At 37.0% G+C, this 19,162-nt stretch overlaps 2 protein-coding genes across 5 annotated transcripts; both read left to right on the forward strand.

The window, feature by feature from the left end:
* The first annotated feature begins 1,409 nt into the window (after nucleotides 1-1,409).
* Nucleotides 1,410-16,317, forward strand: dab2 (DAB adaptor protein 2). 4 transcript variants are annotated; one of them, XM_055199511.2, is made up of 15 exons: nucleotides 1,410-1,636; nucleotides 5,345-5,621; nucleotides 5,734-5,873; nucleotides 6,080-6,178; nucleotides 6,286-6,417; nucleotides 6,858-6,941; nucleotides 9,375-9,395; nucleotides 9,500-9,550; nucleotides 9,647-9,709; nucleotides 10,286-10,921; nucleotides 12,512-12,647; nucleotides 12,749-13,387; nucleotides 13,474-13,679; nucleotides 13,789-13,866; nucleotides 15,901-16,317. In XM_055199511.2, exons 2-14 carry the CDS (start codon nucleotides 5,459-5,461, stop codon nucleotides 13,846-13,848), a joined length of 2,430 nt encoding a protein of 809 aa, XP_055055486.2. In that variant the 5' UTR covers nucleotides 1,410-1,636; nucleotides 5,345-5,458; the 3' UTR covers nucleotides 13,849-13,866; nucleotides 15,901-16,317. The 4 variants fall into 4 exon arrangements, with proteins under 4 accessions (XP_055055486.2, XP_055055484.2, XP_055055487.2 ...); XM_055199509.2 differs by having other exon boundaries at nucleotides 1,411-1,636; nucleotides 15,894-16,317; XM_055199510.2 differs by lacking the exon at nucleotides 1,410-1,636 and adding an exon at nucleotides 3,764-3,909 and having other exon boundaries at nucleotides 15,894-16,317.
* A 379-nt stretch (nucleotides 16,318-16,696) lies between these two features.
* hspb15 (heat shock protein, alpha-crystallin-related, b15) lies at nucleotides 16,697-19,162 on the forward strand. Its single transcript, XM_055199515.2, has 3 exons — nucleotides 16,697-17,233; nucleotides 17,319-17,382; nucleotides 18,667-19,162. The coding sequence occupies exons 1-3, from the start codon at nucleotides 16,870-16,872 to the stop codon at nucleotides 18,818-18,820; spliced, it is 582 nt and encodes a 193-aa protein (XP_055055490.2). The 5' UTR covers nucleotides 16,697-16,869; the 3' UTR covers nucleotides 18,821-19,162.

The following is a 19,162-nucleotide window of genomic DNA, read 5'->3' on the forward strand; positions in this document are numbered from 1 at the left end:
GTTAAACTTAAATGACACAAAACAGCATAATAGAAAAATGTCAATACTGTATAAGCTAACCGGCAATGATGGTATTTTTAAAAAATCCTGTTATTTATCAGCACTTTGCAATAATATGCAAATAATATCATTTTAACTTAAGAGTATATGAAGTTTTGAATGATAAAACATAGCTACACATCACATTTTAGTAGCAAATGTGAGAGCATGATGCTTAATTCATTTTAAAGCAAACTTTGGATGCGGATAACTTTCAGGATATGTGACATGGATTTTGGGAATCACCCCTCTCAGTACTCATTTCTCAATTCAACATTCCAAAATGAAGAGTAGAAAAAGCAGCATCCCACTTCTCCATTAAGGAAGCTGAGTAAGTGAAATCTCTGATACATACCATTTCAGAATAACTTGCATTTATTTGTTGTGCGGAAAAAATCTCAATGTGCTAAAAAAGTTAAAATGTTAAATCTAACATGCAGTTAGTGCTACGACTACGTCTGACTACGACATTGATTGAGGAGTATAAATATGTATAAAATAGTTGTTAATAAAAGACACACATACGACGTAACAGTTTATTTCTATACATTAAATATATCATGATGAGGCTTGCCATTGCATGCATTACCATTAATAAATAAGGCCTTTGACATATTTATCCCATTTAAACTGTTCTTTCTATCATCTTTGAACTCCCATCTTTGTTTTTACAAACATCTTATTTCCTTTCAACAGCGTCAGCAGAGCAATGGTACAAAGGAAGGATGAAAGGCCCTTTCCTGGTTTCTCAAACATGCCCCAGGATTCACCAATGCTATGTATACAACCTTTAATATAAAATCCCTAACAAAAAATGTGTCCTGTTATTTTATATTACTAGACTATTTTTGGTCCTATTAATTTTATTTATACAAATTGTATCCTTAATCCAAGTTATACTTTTTAGTCTTCAAAACTAGCTTGTTAATAGATCATCAGAACAAGTGAAACTACATTAGGTATAATAGCCTAATGTTGCGGTCGAGACAATTTGGAAGTTGGATTTTCCCCACCTCAAACTCGCGAGAAAGACGTCTGGAGGCACTTCAAGCCAAGCCGAACAGCTGTGAACTCGTGATCATCACTCCCGATTTTGCGGAGCTGCGTCATTTGACGTCACTAACAGGATGATTCCAGTGAGATTAGCACGAACCTCATACAAAATGTAAAAACAAACTTTTAAGTAATCTCACAGTAGGAAATTACAACAAACAAACTCTCCCCAGTAAATCTTCCTTCTATGTTCAAACCATTTAATGTAACGTGAATGTGGTAGGCTGAAACGCATTGTGGTCGGTAGGATATTTAAACTAGTGTATTTATATAACACCTCCTCCAACGTTGTCTCAAACGCAATAAGAGCAACAGTTGAGATTATAAAGTTGGACTTCAGGTGGGCCCCTGCCGGTACCTGTGGGAGGCGCTCGAGTCTCAGTCAGTTTGTCGCAAGGGCAGTTTGAGGAGGCTGACAAGAGCAAGACTGAACTACGCTTGTGATTTGTCTTTAACATTCATTAAAAGTGTAAGAAGGCTCATCTGAACAAACTTCGTCTGCCGTCAGTTTTCCAGGTATGGACGTCAGGAATGCATAATTGCGGTAAGTATTGGAGTTTGGCACTTCATCCTTAAATGATATTCAAGCGGCGTACCTGGACTGTATCTATATAATTGATTTGATCTATAAATTCGGGCTAAGTTTGTATTTCCAATTGCTTGGTGACGATATAAAGTATTGGAAAATGAGGCAAGGTTCTAAAAAGGGTTTTAATGGGCATGTAACAATGACCACTTGGTGTTAATGAGAATTTGAACGTGACCGCGTGCTCTTCTTAAAACAAACAAGTGAATACTTAAATTGTGGAAGAGCCAACAGAACTATTTTTTTACCTGTAATAAAAAAAACTGTTTAAATACGGACGATAACCTATAAAATAAAACAAACTTTTAGCATTTGGTTTTTTTAATATTCATGAAATGTTGTAAAATTTCCAGTAAGAAGCTCTTTCTTACTTTTAATGAATCAGGAAAGGTGAGAAATATTGTGTCACTCTATGATAAAGTGTGCTTTTCTTTATTCATACCAACTTTTATTCCAGCCTGTTTAACACTGCCAGTGCTCATGATATTAGTGATGTATTGGACCTTGTTAGCAAAATCCCAATTTGCTCATGGTTACAATGTAACTTGACTCGTTTTACTTGCTTAGAAGAGTGCTGATGTGAACTTAGTGCCTCAGTTTATGAACACCCTCAGTTGTTGCTGAATCAACTGTTTTAATGAAACTTGTTGTGACTTTCGGATCCATTTAAGTTACTGAACAGCCAGGATAGTCTTCAGCTATAAACACGCCATTACATTGGGCATTTCACTGAAAGTAATCAACTAAATCCATTCTAAGACATTCTGATCTAAAAAAAAATTGAAGATAATAAGCACTGTCAAAAGTCCTGTGTGTCTTAGTTGACATCACTGTTAGACTGATGTGCAATGAGGAGATCTAAATGACATAGTAAATGCATTTCAATTAAATCATTCACACCTGTATTAGTCTGTTTTCTCTGCAGGATATACAGCAATAGTTTTGTTTTAAAGTACGACTTTGGGCATGGACAACCAATTGTCATAGTATGGAGTTTTAACAGCATACTGTTTGTTAGTCACACATGTATGCTTTTTAAAACTTTAAAACTTAATTTTTTAGTATTTTTTTAATCAGTTTTTCTATCCATTTCCTTTACTTATCCAAAGTGAATGAGGGAGATGAAAAATCAGATATCAAACTTATTGGTATACATGTAGTGAGTTTTCTTTTGTCTTTAACATTTCATGTTTAAGTAGCTTTTAAATGTGCAATTGACAGCAAGATTTTATGGTTTTGTTAAGCTTTATCAGTACATTATAGTGTGTTTGAGTGAGCGAGCAAGGATGCAGGTTGATTGCTTGTTAAAAAGGTCACACTCATGATTTTGGCCTTTCTAATGTATTTCCTGCAGTTGTCATATTGCACAAAAATGATCTCACTTGTCACCCTTGTTTTATGGCTGATACATAGCAGAACCGTATAACTCCGGACACAAGGCAATAATGACTGTTATCTTACAGCAATCTTGCCACTGTTTTCCGCTTTTCATAAGTGTAATCAAAACTGCTGATAAGCTTTGTATATATGTTGGAATCACGCGCGTGTCTGTCAGCTGTTTAGTGCCATAAACATTTCTCCTGACTGAAGTAATAAAAAAATCATGTGTGTGTTAAGACTTGAAAATTCTAAGTCTAATGCATACTTTATAAATAAATGTATATTTCCTCCCCAAGGGGGTTTAGTGTCATAGTTTGTTTCTGTAAAATATAAAAAAGAGTTTTAATGCACATGATCCTCATGGCCATTGCTGTCATATGACTGCAGAGCTTTGGGTTAATCATGAAACTTTAATGCTGCAAATAAAGTCTGTCATAATGGCAATGGACTTGTATCTCTGTGTAATTCCTTTGTTGGCTCTGTTTTTGGACCGATTTGTCATCTGCTGTCGACTGTCCTTGCTTTTGTTTGCCGCTACACTCAAGTAAACTCAATCATTTTTAGATTCTAGCCCAATAATTCAAAGTATGCAAACTAGTGAAAATGGGGATTTTCTTTTCAAATGTTAAATAAAAATGACTGTGACAAAAGGTTAATGCATTCAGGAGATCATTTAGGTAGGGTTAAGAATCACGGGGTTGAAATTTGTGTGTTAGTGCTGATGAGCTGGTTGAATAACACTTAACAAGTTTTAATTGTTCAACCTTTGATCAGCTCACCTTTGCTCTCTCTCGCACTTTCCACTTCATACTGTGAAATGCACAGCTAAAGATCCATAGGCTGCTGATAAGGTACGTCTTTCTGACCATTTAACCGAATTATCTTTTTTTAATTATAAACGCAGAATAAAGTCTGTGCAGAAGTTTATTCATCTGCTAAGTGTTGGAGTAAACCACCTTTATCTATCAACAGAGCTTGTTTTGTGATAAAAGAATGAAAAAGTATTTGAGCTTTTATTGATCAATTGATTGATTGACTTCATTAATGATCTATGGGGAAATTGGGAGGTTTGCTGATTAATGTAAAGAATTGGCATAGAGATGGAATGTGAGAATTCCTGCTGCAAGCTTTTTCCACTTTGGGACATTTTCCTGTAAATCTTGTATTTAAGCATCTGAGAATTTTTTTCGGCGTTTTGTTATTTGCCTACAAAGCAGGAAGTGTTTTTCTGCTGACACTTTTTCCTTTCTTTCCTCTAACTTTCTGTCACTGACAGAGTCCATGGCCCATGTTAAGTTAGTGGGCAGATTTGAGATTGTTTTTCAATGTTTCGAATAACAAGGGTCATTGTCCATTGACTAGAAACACTAGCAGGTGATTCTCACGAAATCCGTTTAGAAGGTTTCCAGCATCAGAATTTTTAAAAAGCCCTTGAAGCCATTTTTTTTAACATAAGATTAAGGTCTTAACTTACTATAACCATTATTTTTAGAGGATTTAAAAATATTTCCTATAGAATTAATTACATTTTTTTTAGATTATCAGCAAAAATTTTCATTACCGCAACATATTACATAAAATATATGCATTTACAAACTCGGTAATGAGAACTAAAAAGTTGTCTAGGTACTATGACAAACAAAATTGTAACTTTTTTTCTGGAGAGAAAAAATAAGAACTGCTTAACTGGTAGCCATCTTGAGTGTCACAGTCAATTATGTCCCTTCCAACAAATTTTTTGAGGGTGTAAACTATTATTGAAAATTGTTATATTCCTTATTATTGTCTCTACATTTACCAATGATCACCAAATACCACATGTTTCTTTACTGTAAATGTTTATAGTATAACATGCACTGAAGCTTTTTATTTTTTTAGATTTTCTAATTATAAATATTTCCATGTCAAAGAACCCAAATCCATTCATGGCCACGTTGCGGTAATGAAAAGTGTCCCCTTAAATGTGGAAAAACAACAAAATTGGTTTGTATGATGTCATTTGAAATCATGTGCAAAATAGTACATGTAGAGATGTTTGTAACTATGCTTCTTATTTTGATAGCATTTACTTTTATTATCAAAATGTTTCATGGCACCTCATAAGTCTAATTTCGCAAGAATCACCCTAGCGTTGGTGCAAACTGCAACCTGATTTTTTTGTAAATGTGTATATCCCTGTCTTAAACATAACGGAAAAATAATAATATAATGGTCTTGCTTTTTGTATTTTGTATGTTACAAACCACTAAATCTTTGGCTTCTTATCTCCCTTCTCTTCCTATCCAGGCACAGTGCTGAGAATGTGTGTTTGCTGATCATCCTACCTGCGTTTGCCTCCTCGTTTTTTGTCTCTTGGGCTGGATTTTGTCCTAACATTAATTTCAATTAGCCGTGAAAACCATGTCACGTCCACCTGAGGCCGAGCCCACTTCCACAGTACCTGCTACCCCATCAGAACTTGCCACTGAACCAACATCACCCATCTCAACAACTGACTCAACAATTGATGCAACAACTGCTACACCTGTGACCAAGACTTCATTTTGGAGGGATAGGAAGAAAGGTATTGTGTGTGTTCTTTATATCATGCTTATATCTATATATATTTATATCATTCTTTATATACATATACATATATTTTTAGTGTGAGCTTGTCTACTGTTTTTTCTCCACAGTCCCAGAGAAGACTGATGAGTTCCTGCTGGCCAGGTTTCAAGGTGATGGTGTGAGATATAAAGCCAAGCTTATTGGTGTGGACGATGTCGCAGAAGCCAGAGGAGATAAAATGTGTCAGGATTCCATGATGAAACTTAAGGTGCTGATGCCAAAATGGCTACTTTCCATTTTGTGAATTATTTCTGTTCAGTGTCTGTTGATTTGAGTGACCACCACCTGTAATATGATTAGATAGCTGATAGTTGGAGAGATAATGAGTTCATTGATGCTAAATTGTAGTAGCATTTATGTATATATTGTGTAAGTGTATTTTATGGATATGAACTTTATATGTATACATTTAAGGGCATGGCAATAGCTGCTCGTTCTCAGGGCAAACACAAGCAAAGAATCTGGGTGACCATCTCTCTAACAGGAATCAAAATTGTGGATGAGAAACTTGGGGTGAGTGCCATCATAGTAACTCCAGCACATTTGTAAAATCCATAAATTGAGAACATGGATTTTCATGTATTAGACTTTAACCAAGTTTCTCCCCTCCCAACCCTCAGGTGATTGAACATGAACATGTGGTGAATAAGATCTCATTCATTGCTCGTGATGTCACTGATAACCGGGCATTTGGATATGTTTGTGGAGCAGAGGGGCAGCACCAGTTCTTTGCTATCAAGACGGCTCAACAGGTTAAATAAAGACAATTATATACAAACAGTTAATCTTGCCAATAAAAATGTGAGCATGAATTTGTGGTAGGAAAGGTTTGCTTGAACAGTGGAAGAAACTTGCTTGAAAATGTTTGCTTTTGTTGATAAATAACTTATACCCCAAGGGGCGGACAGGGCTTATCCTAGTCCGAGACTAAATGCATAAGCTACCTTAATTTAAAAACATCTTGCACTGATAACCATTGCTAGGTGCCATTGTCTCAACACCACTGTTGTTTTCGGTAAGGTATGTTTGTAAAAACTACTTAAATGTCCTAATATATAACTAAGGCCTAGTCCTAGATTAATCTAAACCCTTTCCGGAAAACTGCACCTAAATGTAATTTTGAAAGGATGATATGTAGTCAAAAGCATAAGAGCAACACTCATGTACTATGTTGCTTGTAATCATCCTATAGGCCGAGCCTCTGGTCACTGATTTGAAGGATCTGTTTCAGCTGATCTTTAACACGAGGAAGAAAGAGCAAGAAGCTGCACAGAAGGTTAGTTATTTAATTATTTAAATGTATAGTACAATCATTCTTAAAGTTATTTTTGCATGAAATGTAAGAATGCATGTGGTATCTTGCATCTTACGGCAAAGACAAATAAAGTCACATCTGACTTTCTCTGTAGGATTATAAAAAAAATGCTTTAATAGTATAACAAATAATCAGGGTTTGAATATTATGAGTGACATTAGTGCTAATTACTTCATTTAAACTTTGAACATTTGGCTTCCAGTTTACTGTTTGAGGAAATCCTGCATTTGTTATTGTTTAAAGTAGTACATGGTATGCAAATGATGTCACTGTGGAAAAATAGAGACAGAGCGCAGTTATGCAGATTTGAAAACCACACCCACCGGGGGGGGGATTCAATCCAACCGTCTCCATTGACTTTGTATTGCGAGAAGCCGCCTCCTTGTCATTTCTGGCTTATAACAAAAAACTGAATAATGCCTAAAAGCTGCTGTGTGACAAGATGTACAGCTAACAAGCCAAAAAAACAAAAAATACGTTTTTATAAGCTGTCGAGCCGTAAAACCCAGCCTTTAAGGATAAAAAAAGTTGATCGCCGACTACGTTTCCCCCAGTGGACGCAGTTCTACTAATAGAAGTACTATGAAAAGTTGCCTATTTCCACTTTTGCGTCTTTAAACGCTCGTTTTTTGGGGTCGACAGCTTATAAAGACTTGTTTCTGTTTTTTTTGGCTTGTTGGCTGTACATCCTGTCACGCAGCAGCTTTTTCACGAGTTCACACTTACAAATAATTCAGAACAGAGTTATTAATATGCGTATTTGGCGTGCTGTCCGAGGAGAGGGCTCCGAGCTCGTTAATGGACTGAGCCCGGAGCGCTTCCTGGCGGGCCTTAGGCCCGAACCCAGAACAATCCCCCCTGTTCTGGTTAGTAAGGTGACTATGCAATCATGCGGAGAAGGGGAGGTGGAGGGATGCTGAAACTATCAAGGAATGAGGGTGAGTTGGTTTCCAGTCTATATAGGTTTCTGTTGATGCTGATCAGGTGGATAGCTGATTGCTGATTGTCAACAGCTGGTCATAGTTGAGGTGATTAGGTTGATTATTTGAACGTGTTCCTCCCGAACTTTGTTAATAAAACATCATTAGGCATTATTCTGTTTTTGTTATAAGCCAGAAATGACAAGGAGGCAGCCTCTCGCAATCCAAGGTCAATGGAGACGGTTGGATTGTTATCCCCCGGTGGGCGTGGTTTTCAGGTTATGACACGCTGTGCTCTGTCTCCATACTAAATTAAAGGGATAGTTCACTTCAAAATGACGGTTTTATCGTAAATCACTTACCCCGTGGCGTTCTAAGCCACCAAGTCCATCGGTTGTCTTTTTAGATATTTTTGATAAAAACTGGGAGGCTTCTGTCTGTCCCATTGATTTTCGTTCACTAGTTCGCCTGCACATTCAGGTCTTCATGATTAATGGAAAACGAGCTTGGCTTGCTGTCCTCGAAAGGAGCTCTGTAGCTGAGCTCTTAACCTTCAGAGAGAGCGAACCTGAGGCTGAGGCTCGAGTCCCAAGTTCAACCCCCTGCAACAGAACTGCAAAGAGGAAGAAAGAGAGAGTGAAGGAGGAGATGGGGAGGAGGAGGGATGGCGGACAAAATTGCAGCTTGACGCGGAGGCTTGAAGGCTGCCTTATATACGCCCATGATGATGATTGACAGGCCTGAATGTTTTTGCTCCTCCCGAACCTACGTTTAGAACTACATTTAGTTTCACAATTCTTTTTCCCAGAAAAGAATGAATGACATCGCCAGGAAGGTCCATGTTCCATCAGCTGTTCAATAGTAATATTGTGAAGCGACGAAAACACTTTTATGTGGAAAGAAAACAAATCAAACAATTTTGTTTATCAATTTGTTCTCCTGCTTGGTTGTTCGGTGCGGGTTCACGAGCAGACTACGGTGCATGCTGCTGACGTAGTTGCCAGCGTACAGAATATGCTGGCAAGTAATTTGTGCATTTGGGCTGTTTAAGTATTCTCTACAATGTTTGCATAATGCTTAAATAAAAAAACTACATCAGCAGCATGCGCTGTAGTCTGCTCGTGAACACGCACTGAATGACTTTGAGGAGAACAAATTGTTGAATAAAATCATTCATTTCGTTTTCTTAGACACAAGAATGTTCTCTTTGTTTCATGATGTGTTGTTGAACGACTGATGGAACGTGGATGTTTTTTGCGATGAATTTCATTCTTTTCTGGGAAGAAGAATTGTGAAACTAACTGAAGTCAATAGGACAGACTCCCGCATTTCTAGATATTTTTGATGAAAACCAGAAGACAATCGGAGCACTTGGTGGTTAGAAAGACATGGGTGGGTGATTTATGATAAGGTTGTCATTTTGGGTTGAACTATACCTTTTAATTACCTTTCTATTTTTTATGTTTTTTTGCAGGGTGAAGCAAATGTTGTTGAGGTGGGTATGAGCAGATTTTGGTAGTGCTTAACAATTGTTTTTATTGATTGATTGATTTTTGTATATTCCATAAAGTTCACTTTCTTCAAATTTTTGGTCATTAGAATGGTGGTGATGCCTTACTCACCGTGGATGGCAAAGGCAATGCTGTAAAAGTAAGTGATCACAATTTCTAAATGATTTACATGCATATATAGACATGCATCTTTGCACACAAGCCTGAACTTTTTATGTGATGTTTTTTTTTGTAGACTATTGAGCAAATTGACCTGTTTGGAGATATGTCCACCCCACCTGACATTCACTCTCCTACGGTAACCTTGACTATTCAATGCAACACACTTACATGGTCCAGTCTTTTTTATTTATAAAGTAGTCACAGACTAGAATAAATGAAATGCCCAAATACTACAAGATTGATATAGTCATTCAATATTAAATGTATAAATGTTTATACTTCCTTTCTTCAAAAGACTAACATTTACACATTTTCTGATGTTTAGCTTTTAGTTCTTAACATGCCATATGATCTTCCATTAACACATTAGCAAATGCAGGCTGTCTGCTCTCACTTCTCATTTAAGGGTCTCATGTATTTGTATAGGATGTTGTTCATGGCTTAAGCTCATTAAATGCTGCTATTGTGTTGCGATTTGCTAATATTGGTTTAAGCTATTTGGCCAGTAGATGGCCCCCAAAGAGAACTTATGGAGTCCGCTAATTATATCCTATTACTTGTGCTTGAGACCATTTGAAAATCTTCATGTTGTAGATGACAAACCTTTCTTAATTCCTTCATTACAAAAATCATTTGACTGTTTTCTTTCTGTATGATTAACTGAATCTGTCTATTTCATATCTAATGTTTTCTTATTTCCTCTGAAAATCAGCCTGACAGTGTCCTGCTGCTTAGCTTTGCTGTTGCAATTGATGACAATCAACTCAATCCTAAAGGAAATCCTTTCTCATACCCATCTACCCTCAGCAATACACAGACTGACAGTCCCTTCACACCCACATCAGATCTTTTCCCTACTTTTAATCCAGATCCCTTCGTTGATGATCCGTTTTCTCCCTTTGCTGATCAATCAGATTCAATGTTTTCTTCTGATAAAGATTCTGGTCTTTCTAGTTTCATTTTAAATGGGCCCGAATTAAGTCAGGGTAAAGACTGCACTTCAAACATTAAGCACCTTAATGAATTATTTGATACCCATTTGTCATTTACAAATCTAAATCCCCAAGAGAAGAAACTTGCTTTAAGCGATGTGAATGCTGCAAGCAATCTCATCCTAAGCCAGAATCCTTTTTTTAGTACTTCATTAAACAACTCAATTATGGTAAACGGGTTATTCAAATCGGATCCCTCTGTCCTGCAAAGTCCCCTCTCGTTTAATGGACCAAGCAAATCCATCCCATTGTTTGAAACTTCGCACATCTATAAAAATGCTCAAAATGGAGGGTTGATGGCCCTTTGCCCTCCACCTCAAAGTTTGAAGTCTGGATGCATTCGGAGGAGAGAGAAGGTGAACATTTCAGAAAAGAAACTTTTAGCAGAGTTCTTGATGAGGTTAAGAGACTACAAGGACTGTGTTGTTCAACATAAATAACAACTAGAAATGACTTTAACATTCTTTTGGATTTGTACATTTAAATAATAAAAAATAAATCCATTAAAACTTCTCCAGCTGGGTACATCTTGTACTAAGATGTTTACAGGAATATTTGTTAGTGTTAATATTTAGGGACGTACTTTGAGTGAGGCTGCATGATGTAATGATGTAATTTTATCAATATTATGGTAAGAAGGGTCCTTGTAGTCCACCTCTAAGAACATTGTTTGAAAGTCATTCTGAATGAAAGTCGGTGTTGGGTATGTCATGGATGTTGTCCTTGTTATGTCATAATCTTTAGAGGTTAGAAAAGGTACCAAGTTTAATGCAACTTCGACTTAACTTGCCACTTGGATTCGACCCTACTTATAAAAAGCTGGATGCATCAGGAAGGATATACAGTAGTGGCTAAAATTGCTGTTGGGGGATTGGTTTGGGACACTCCACTTTTTTGGAAAATATGCTAATTTTCCAGCTCTTCTAGAGTTAAACATTTGATTTTTGCCTTTTTGGAGTCCGTTCAGCTGATCTCGGGGTCTGGTGATGCCACCTTTGGCGTGGCTTGGCGTGATCCATTGAACCTGATTGGACATTAGCATTGCGCTAAAAAACCCCAAAGAGTTTCGATATTTTCTTCTATTTAAAAATTGACTCTTCTGTAGTTACATTGTGTACTAAGGCAGATGGAAAATTAAAAGTTGTGATTTTCTAGGCAGATATGGTTAGGAACTATATTCTTATTCTGGCTAATAATCAAGGAATTTGCTGCCGTACCATGCAGCGGGAGGCGCAATGATATTGCAAACTGCCCGAAAATAGTCCTCTTGGTAACTTTCAATAGCAGGGCACTATTTTCGGGTAGTGCGTGGTATCTTTGTGCCTTCTGCAGCCATGTTACGGCATGGCAAAATATGGCAAATTTGGTTATTTTTTAGCGCATTGCTAATGGTCTGGTCCGATTCGGTGGATTGTGCTGAGCTGTGCTGGAGGTGGTACCGCCAAACACGAGGATCGGCTGCATGGATTCCAGAACGGTGGAAGTCAGATGTTTGACTCTAGGGGAGCTGGAAAATGAGCATATATATATATTTTTAAAGTGGAGTGAATTAACCCATAAAAATATAAGGTGTATGGAACAAAACGGACAAAACTACTTTTTGTTTTTTATTGGACAATATCATTTGTCAAGGCAAACCACAATGTATTATGGGATCTGGGTTTTATTAGAACATACAAAAAATGCATAGAAAACAGAAAGCTCATAGGTAGAGCTTTTTATTTTCCATGTGCCTTCCTTTGAATGTAAAGGAAGTTTTATGCAAGTCACTCATTAAATGTCAACTAGCCACTGCTAATTTTATTTATTTTTAATTTTTTTGAGAAAATTTAAGTTGCACTATCCTGCACATAATACAGAATTAAATGCTGTCTCTCTTGTGGCATTTTAATTTAGCTTAAGATACATTTCTGAAATAGTTTTATAATAACATTGTGCCTCCACAGTCACCTGGAAATGATCTGTTTGGAGCTGATGCCTTCGCTCCGTCTACCCAACATGAGTCCCTGTCTGCGAAGCAAAATTCATCCATTCCTGCTGACCTATTCAACACCACATCAACCTCTGCCATCCCTGGTCTTGGTATGACTGTAGAATTCATTTATTTTCTTAAGATTTGATTATTTATTCTGGATTTAAACTTTTCTATGTAGTACATGTATGCATTTTTTTTCTTTCTGAAGGTTCGCTGTCTCTTGGCCCTGCTAATGTCACTCAAACTCTTGGAACAACCTCATCTCCGTGGGGTCAGGCACCCATGATGTTTCCTCCTCAGGGTGGTGTTCCTCAAATAACAGTTCCAAGGGCACAACCTTTCCCTCAGCCGCCTGCATTTGGAGGTCTGCCTGCACCTGCCTGGGGGCCACAAGGAGCTTCACCTTTTGGTGCACCAGCTGCCACTCAAGCTTGGGGTCAACCAGGAACCACGGCACCAATTGGAACCTGGCCTAACTCTGCTCCTATGGCCAACCCATTCCCATCAAACCAGTTTCCTCCCATGATGCCACCTAGTGCAATGATGGGCGGGCAGCAGGGTGCAGTTATTCCCCCTCGTCCTCCACCCCGTCCTCCGGTGAAAGAAGAACCACCAGCAGTCAAAAGTGCCTTCACTGCTTTAGACCCTCTTGGGGAGAAGGAAAAGAAGATTGGAAAAGACATGTTCAAAGATTTCCAGATGGTCAAGCCCCCAAAAATTGAACAAGAAACTGGCCCAAGCACCAATGGCTCATTTGACCAGTACTTTACCAGCAAAGTTGGCTTGGCTCAGGAGGTGGCAGACCATGATGATTTTGACATTAACCAAATGCCAGTTAGCTCAAATGGTATACATTTAATTCTGCGCTGTAATTTATTGTATGTGGTAAACTATTTATTTAACTACATTTAAAATTCATCATACTTTTTCCAGGGTCGTCCAAACTTATTTCTCAGCAGTCCTCCCCTGCTGTTGGAGTACTTCCGGGTCTAACCCCAACGCCAGCAGCAGGGCTTTTTGATGCCGCCTTCACTCCTAATCTGGTCCCTGCACCCAAAAACCCAACTCTTCCAGCGGGCTCGAATATTTTTGATGAAACTTTTGGAAGTGACCCATTTGGAGCACCCCCCATGAACACGGTATGTGCAAATACCTTTTTTAAAACCATACTTGCTAAATCAACTTGTTGTTCTATGCGTGACAGTAGGATTTAATGTTATGTGTTCCTTTGTTTGTTTTCTGTCACAGAGCACTCCAGCCTCTGCAAATGTTTTTGGAGACCCTTTTGGGGGAAATCCTTTCGCCTGAGAAACTTAAGCAGCTGCGGTGAGAGAACCCACACAGATTTGTTTTTATAAATTTTGGGGACTATCCAAAATATTCTATTCTATCCCCTACACTCTAAAGATGGTGCTAAATACCTCTAAAAGTGTTTCACTGGCTAATAATCATAGGTAACCACTTGCTACTGTATATAGCGCATGTATATAGTATATAGCATATGTAAAAGCATAAGCGGTGCTATAGCACGACTATAGGTCCACTTATGGTTTTGCATAGCACCATATGGTTCGACATGTGATATAGCACTTAAAGGGGACATGTCATGAAAATCAGACTTTTTCCATGTTTAACGTCTCGACGCAAACTAATGACATCAGTTTTTTTAACGCTGCTAACAATATCTATATAGCCTACTGTCTACAAACATTAATAATATTAACATTACTATACATCATTTAAAAGGTATATGGGTTTAGCATCAGTGTTTTTAGATACAGATGCTCTAACATCATAAAAGTAGTATTTTGTGACAGAAGTCCGGATGACAACACGCAAAATATATAAACAGGACTTCTTACCTTTGTGTTGATATAACGATCCCGAGTCGAATCCAGTCTGTTTCAGATGTGTGATAACCCATGAAATTGTCTAATAGAATACATCCAATGACCATTTTTGTCCACAAATGCGTAAAATCCGTGAACTATAGATATATAGTCTGTTGTTTATATCAGACATCTTGTAATAGAATATAATATACAATCTGAGGACTACTTGCGTCGTAACACTGTATATGAGATTACACTTTAGATTCCGCTAAACACACAAACCCGTGGTCAAACTTTGTTTTTAAAAGTAGGCGGGAGTATAATACAATAATTTTCAAACAGCGCTCTCTAAAATCTTGACGTCATTTGACTCGTTTGTTCTGCCAATGACTTGGAAAATAATGATAGACAGAACGTGTAGCCAATTATATAACGAATCCAATAATCTTTGTGAAACTGCAATTTATATGCTAACATAAGGATAAATAATAATACGAATGAACGTGTATGCGTGTAAACAAAAGACTTTTATTTTGGGGCTGACTGGCACTAGTCTTACAAAAACCCTTGCAAGAACCTCATTTTTGGGCATATTGACCTCAAACGTGAAACACAAATTCTTTAGACATGTGGCTTTGGGATCATTGCATTTCTAGGTTTTACACACATTTATCATTAAGTTTTTTAGTAATAAATAAGATGTTATGCAAAAGTTTTATTCCAATCTACATCAGCCTCTCTAACTTTTAACTAATTTTTAACTTAAAAAATTGTGAAACCTGAAAAATGAAGCTCAAAGTGTATTCTCTCTAATGATACCATAGTTATGCTTGTACTCTAAATGGTTTAGAATAAACAACAATTTTAGTGAAAGTAGGTAAGTGCTATAATTGGGTCCCCAGTGCTTCTCTCAACCTAGAAAATGTGAAAAGCTCAACCTAGTAACTTAGTTTTGGTAAATTATTCTCTGCAAGCATGTGGAAAAAATAGGTCATTTAAATTAGGCTCCCCTGTGATGTCAGAAGGGGATAATACCACCCCTTAATCTGCACTATCCAACCACAGCGCTGCCATTTAGTGCAGCGATCAGCTCATTTGTTTTTTAAAGGACACACCCAAAACGGCACATTTTTGCTCACATCTACAAAGTGACAATTTTAACATGCTATAATAAATTATCTATATGGTATTTTAAGCTAAAACTTCACAAATATTTATTTCACATCTTAAAATAGTCTTATGAAATGTCCCCTTTAAAGTTGTTTCCCTAGGATTACGAGCCAGTAAATAATTTTTTGTGATATAGCGTAACCAAACCCCTAATCCTAACCATCACACAAACCTTTTAGCATTTTTATATTTTCAAATAAACATAATTTAATATGATTTCTCATCAATTTGAATCGTAGGGATCAGACACAGACACTCTTTCAATTTTAAGTGAAAATCATGCAATCTTTTAGTCTTTATCATTTTTGTATGGTTATTTTTGTCTAACGTACTTGTAAATGTATTTTTCAGTTTTCAGCACACTCGCATCTATCGGATGCTGTTGAGCAAGAGGACCGCAAAGGCACATGGAGTTGTTTTCGGCATTCCACTTAATGGAAAACAATGTGCACTTAAACCTTTTCGCCTGTATTCTGTGCTTTACTATTCTCATAGCTACTGTATATCTGCTGAAACATCTCTTTTTGTGCTTTATAACTGATCACAGATCAGCCCTTCTCTGCTATCCTATGCAAATCAGCTTGGTTTAAACTCAAGATGCACAGTGGGGTAATTGAAGTATGGTTCTGTGAAAGTATGTCAAAATAATGATGGGTAATGTTTGTGACTGTGATTTTTTTTGTTTTGTTTTTTTGTATGCAAATATCCTAAGCATTTATAATAAAGTAAAATGTTTAAGCTAATGATTTGTCATTAAAGAAAATGACTGAATCTATGGCATTGTGTCTGTGAGTTTGACTTGCTGCATTCACACAAACCTTCATGTTAATGGTGGTTTAAAGTTTATTTTATTTTAATTCAATATGTTTATTCGTATAGATTTTGGCTCTAAATGTTGTTTACAGGACTGAGGTCTTATAAAGGCTATAAGCACACGCTGTTCTACAACACATTTTGTTACCGTGGTAAACGAAAGAGTGCCAAGATGTGACCACACTACAAAGGACACTCATGAAACGACACTGTTGCCGGTGTACCCATTTTCATTTACCAAGAATTTGCCATTACCCCGTCAGATCTATTATTTCAGACAGGATGGCATCGCACTGTCTGAGGGCAAATCTTTCACCTTCGTGTTTGAGACTGGCACAGTTTTTGTTGATGGGATGAATGTTAAATAGAGTCACAGTATAAAAGCTAGGGAGTGACGCATTTCTGTAGCTTCCCACAAGTTACCAAATCTAATTTATTGTTGCTGAATAGATACTTAAGGAGATATTTAAACTTTTAAAAACCAAAGTGTTTCCTACTGAAGTTTGGTGCAAACATGCCTCGTCCTTTATTTCAACGGAATGGATGCTGGGACCCTTTTGAGGAGAGGACGCAAATTAATCTTTTTGACCGAAGCACCGTGCTTCCCTGTTTCCTTGAACCCAATGAGGTTAGCTGGATCGAATCAGTCAGAAAGCGACTGGAGGCATCCACCTGGCCTGAATCTTTGCGCTTGCCACTCTTTAGCACTTTGCGCATGGAGATTTTGCCTACACCATACGTTGGACCCCAAGGACAGGTTTCTGGTGCCGTGTGTAAACAAGAAGGACAACACAGCTGGGAAATCTCTCTCAATGTTAATCCATACTCTTCAGAGGAGATTAGCATCAAAACCAAGGAGGGATATTTGGAGATAACAGGTCAGGGGGCTGTATCTTTTAAGTTAAAAATATTATTTTACAGAGGTTTCAAACTTCGCTTCTATATTTTTGTTTACTTTTCAAGGTAGTCGTGAGGAAAGGCAGGAAAACAACAGATTGAGCTCCAGAAGCTTTACAAGAAAATACAATTAAGAACTCTAGGTTTTTTTTTTTTTTTTTAAGTTTTTTCAGTAAATTGACTATTTAAATATGTAATGGAAAATGAGACAAATGACTTCTTTGCAACAAGACTCTACACTGTAAAAATAATATCAAATCAACATATATTTTCATAATTACTTTTACTTGAAGGGAAAATATGCTCATTTTCCAGCTCCCCTAAAATTAAACATTTGATTCTTACTGTTTTGGAATCAGTTCAGCTGATCTTCGAGTCTGGCGCTAGCACTTTTAGCATAGCTTAGCATAATCCATTGAATCTGATTAGACCATTAGCATTGTGCAAAAAAATTACCAAAGAGTTTCAATATTTTTCCTATTTAAAACTTGACTCTTCTGTAGTAACATCATGTACTAAGGCTGACAGAAAAAGTTGCGATTTTCTAGGCCACTATGACTAGGAACTATACTCTCATTCTGGCGTAATAATCAAGGATCTTTGCTGATGTAACATGACTGCAGGAGGCACGAAAATAGTCCCCTGCCATTGAAAGTAACCAAGGGGACTATTTTTGGGCAGTGCGTAATAACACTACACCTTCTGCAGCCATATTACATCAGCAAAATCCTTGATAATTACGCTGGAATGAGAGTATAGTTCCTAGCCATATCTGCCTAGAAAATCGCAGCTTTTAATTTTCCGTCGGTCTTAGTACACAATGTAACTACAGAAGAGTCAAGTTTTAAATAGGAAAAATGTCGAAACTCTGATTATTTTTTTAGCGCAATGCTAATGGTCTAATCAGATTCAATGGATTGTGCTAAGCTACAAGTATGCTAAAAGTGCTAGTGCCAGACCCGGAGATCAGCTGAATGGATTTCAAAACTGTAGTAATCAATTGTTTAACTCTAGGGGAACTGGAAAATATTTTCAAAAAATGTGGAATGTCCCTTTAAAAAAATCAAGTAAACAAATTAAATAATTACAACTTTTTTGTTTTAACTTGTGTTTTTATTTCAAATATTTAATTGACTTAAATTGTTTCAATGTAATGCTGCATTTTTTTTACAGTGTAGCAGAACATTGTGAACATTTGCATTTTGTAATTACAACTACACTTTCAGAAAATAAGGATATAAACGTTGTTGCTGGGGCGGCGTGTATCAAAACTGTAAAAAAATTGTGCATATTAGTATTATTTGAGAGATACAATCCCAGGGACCGCTTTTATATGTTTTCTGGGAGTATACAAAATGATGTGATTCTGTATTTTACTAATGTCTGATTTAATTTTTCATGTGTAATTTATTAGGCTTCCACCTGACTTGGACCTAAAACAGATGAGCTCCATGCTGTCTCCAGATGGGATTCTCTCAATAGAGGCCCCATTACGTGGCTCTAAAGTTGCCCTTCCTGAAGAGACTGTCATCCCTATTCACATGATGAAACAACCTGCACAAGAATAACTTATGGATTATGAAGACTTGTTCGCCTGTCTTGTTTTAGAAATGCCTTTTCTTAACACCATGATAACATTGTAGATGTATTTCTAATGGCTTTACAAGAGAATATTATATCTGAGGTCATTGTTCTGAGGAGAGCTCTGCTGTATTTGTAAAAAAAAGTTGAAACTTTGAAAAAATCAATGTAACTTTGTACAGCACTTGTTATGTTATTGCTTCCCGATTAATAGTTCTGTTGTTTTCTCCACTTTTCTAAGTTGATTTGATAAAAGTGTTGGATAAATGTGCAAATGTAAATGTTATTACTTTGGCTGCAATATTTTGACCATTAAACAATAAATTAAT

Source organism: Misgurnus anguillicaudatus, chromosome 22 (assembly GCF_027580225.2).
Source record: "Misgurnus anguillicaudatus chromosome 22, ASM2758022v2, whole genome shotgun sequence".
Taxonomy (NCBI): Eukaryota; Metazoa; Chordata; class Actinopteri; order Cypriniformes; family Cobitidae; genus Misgurnus; species Misgurnus anguillicaudatus.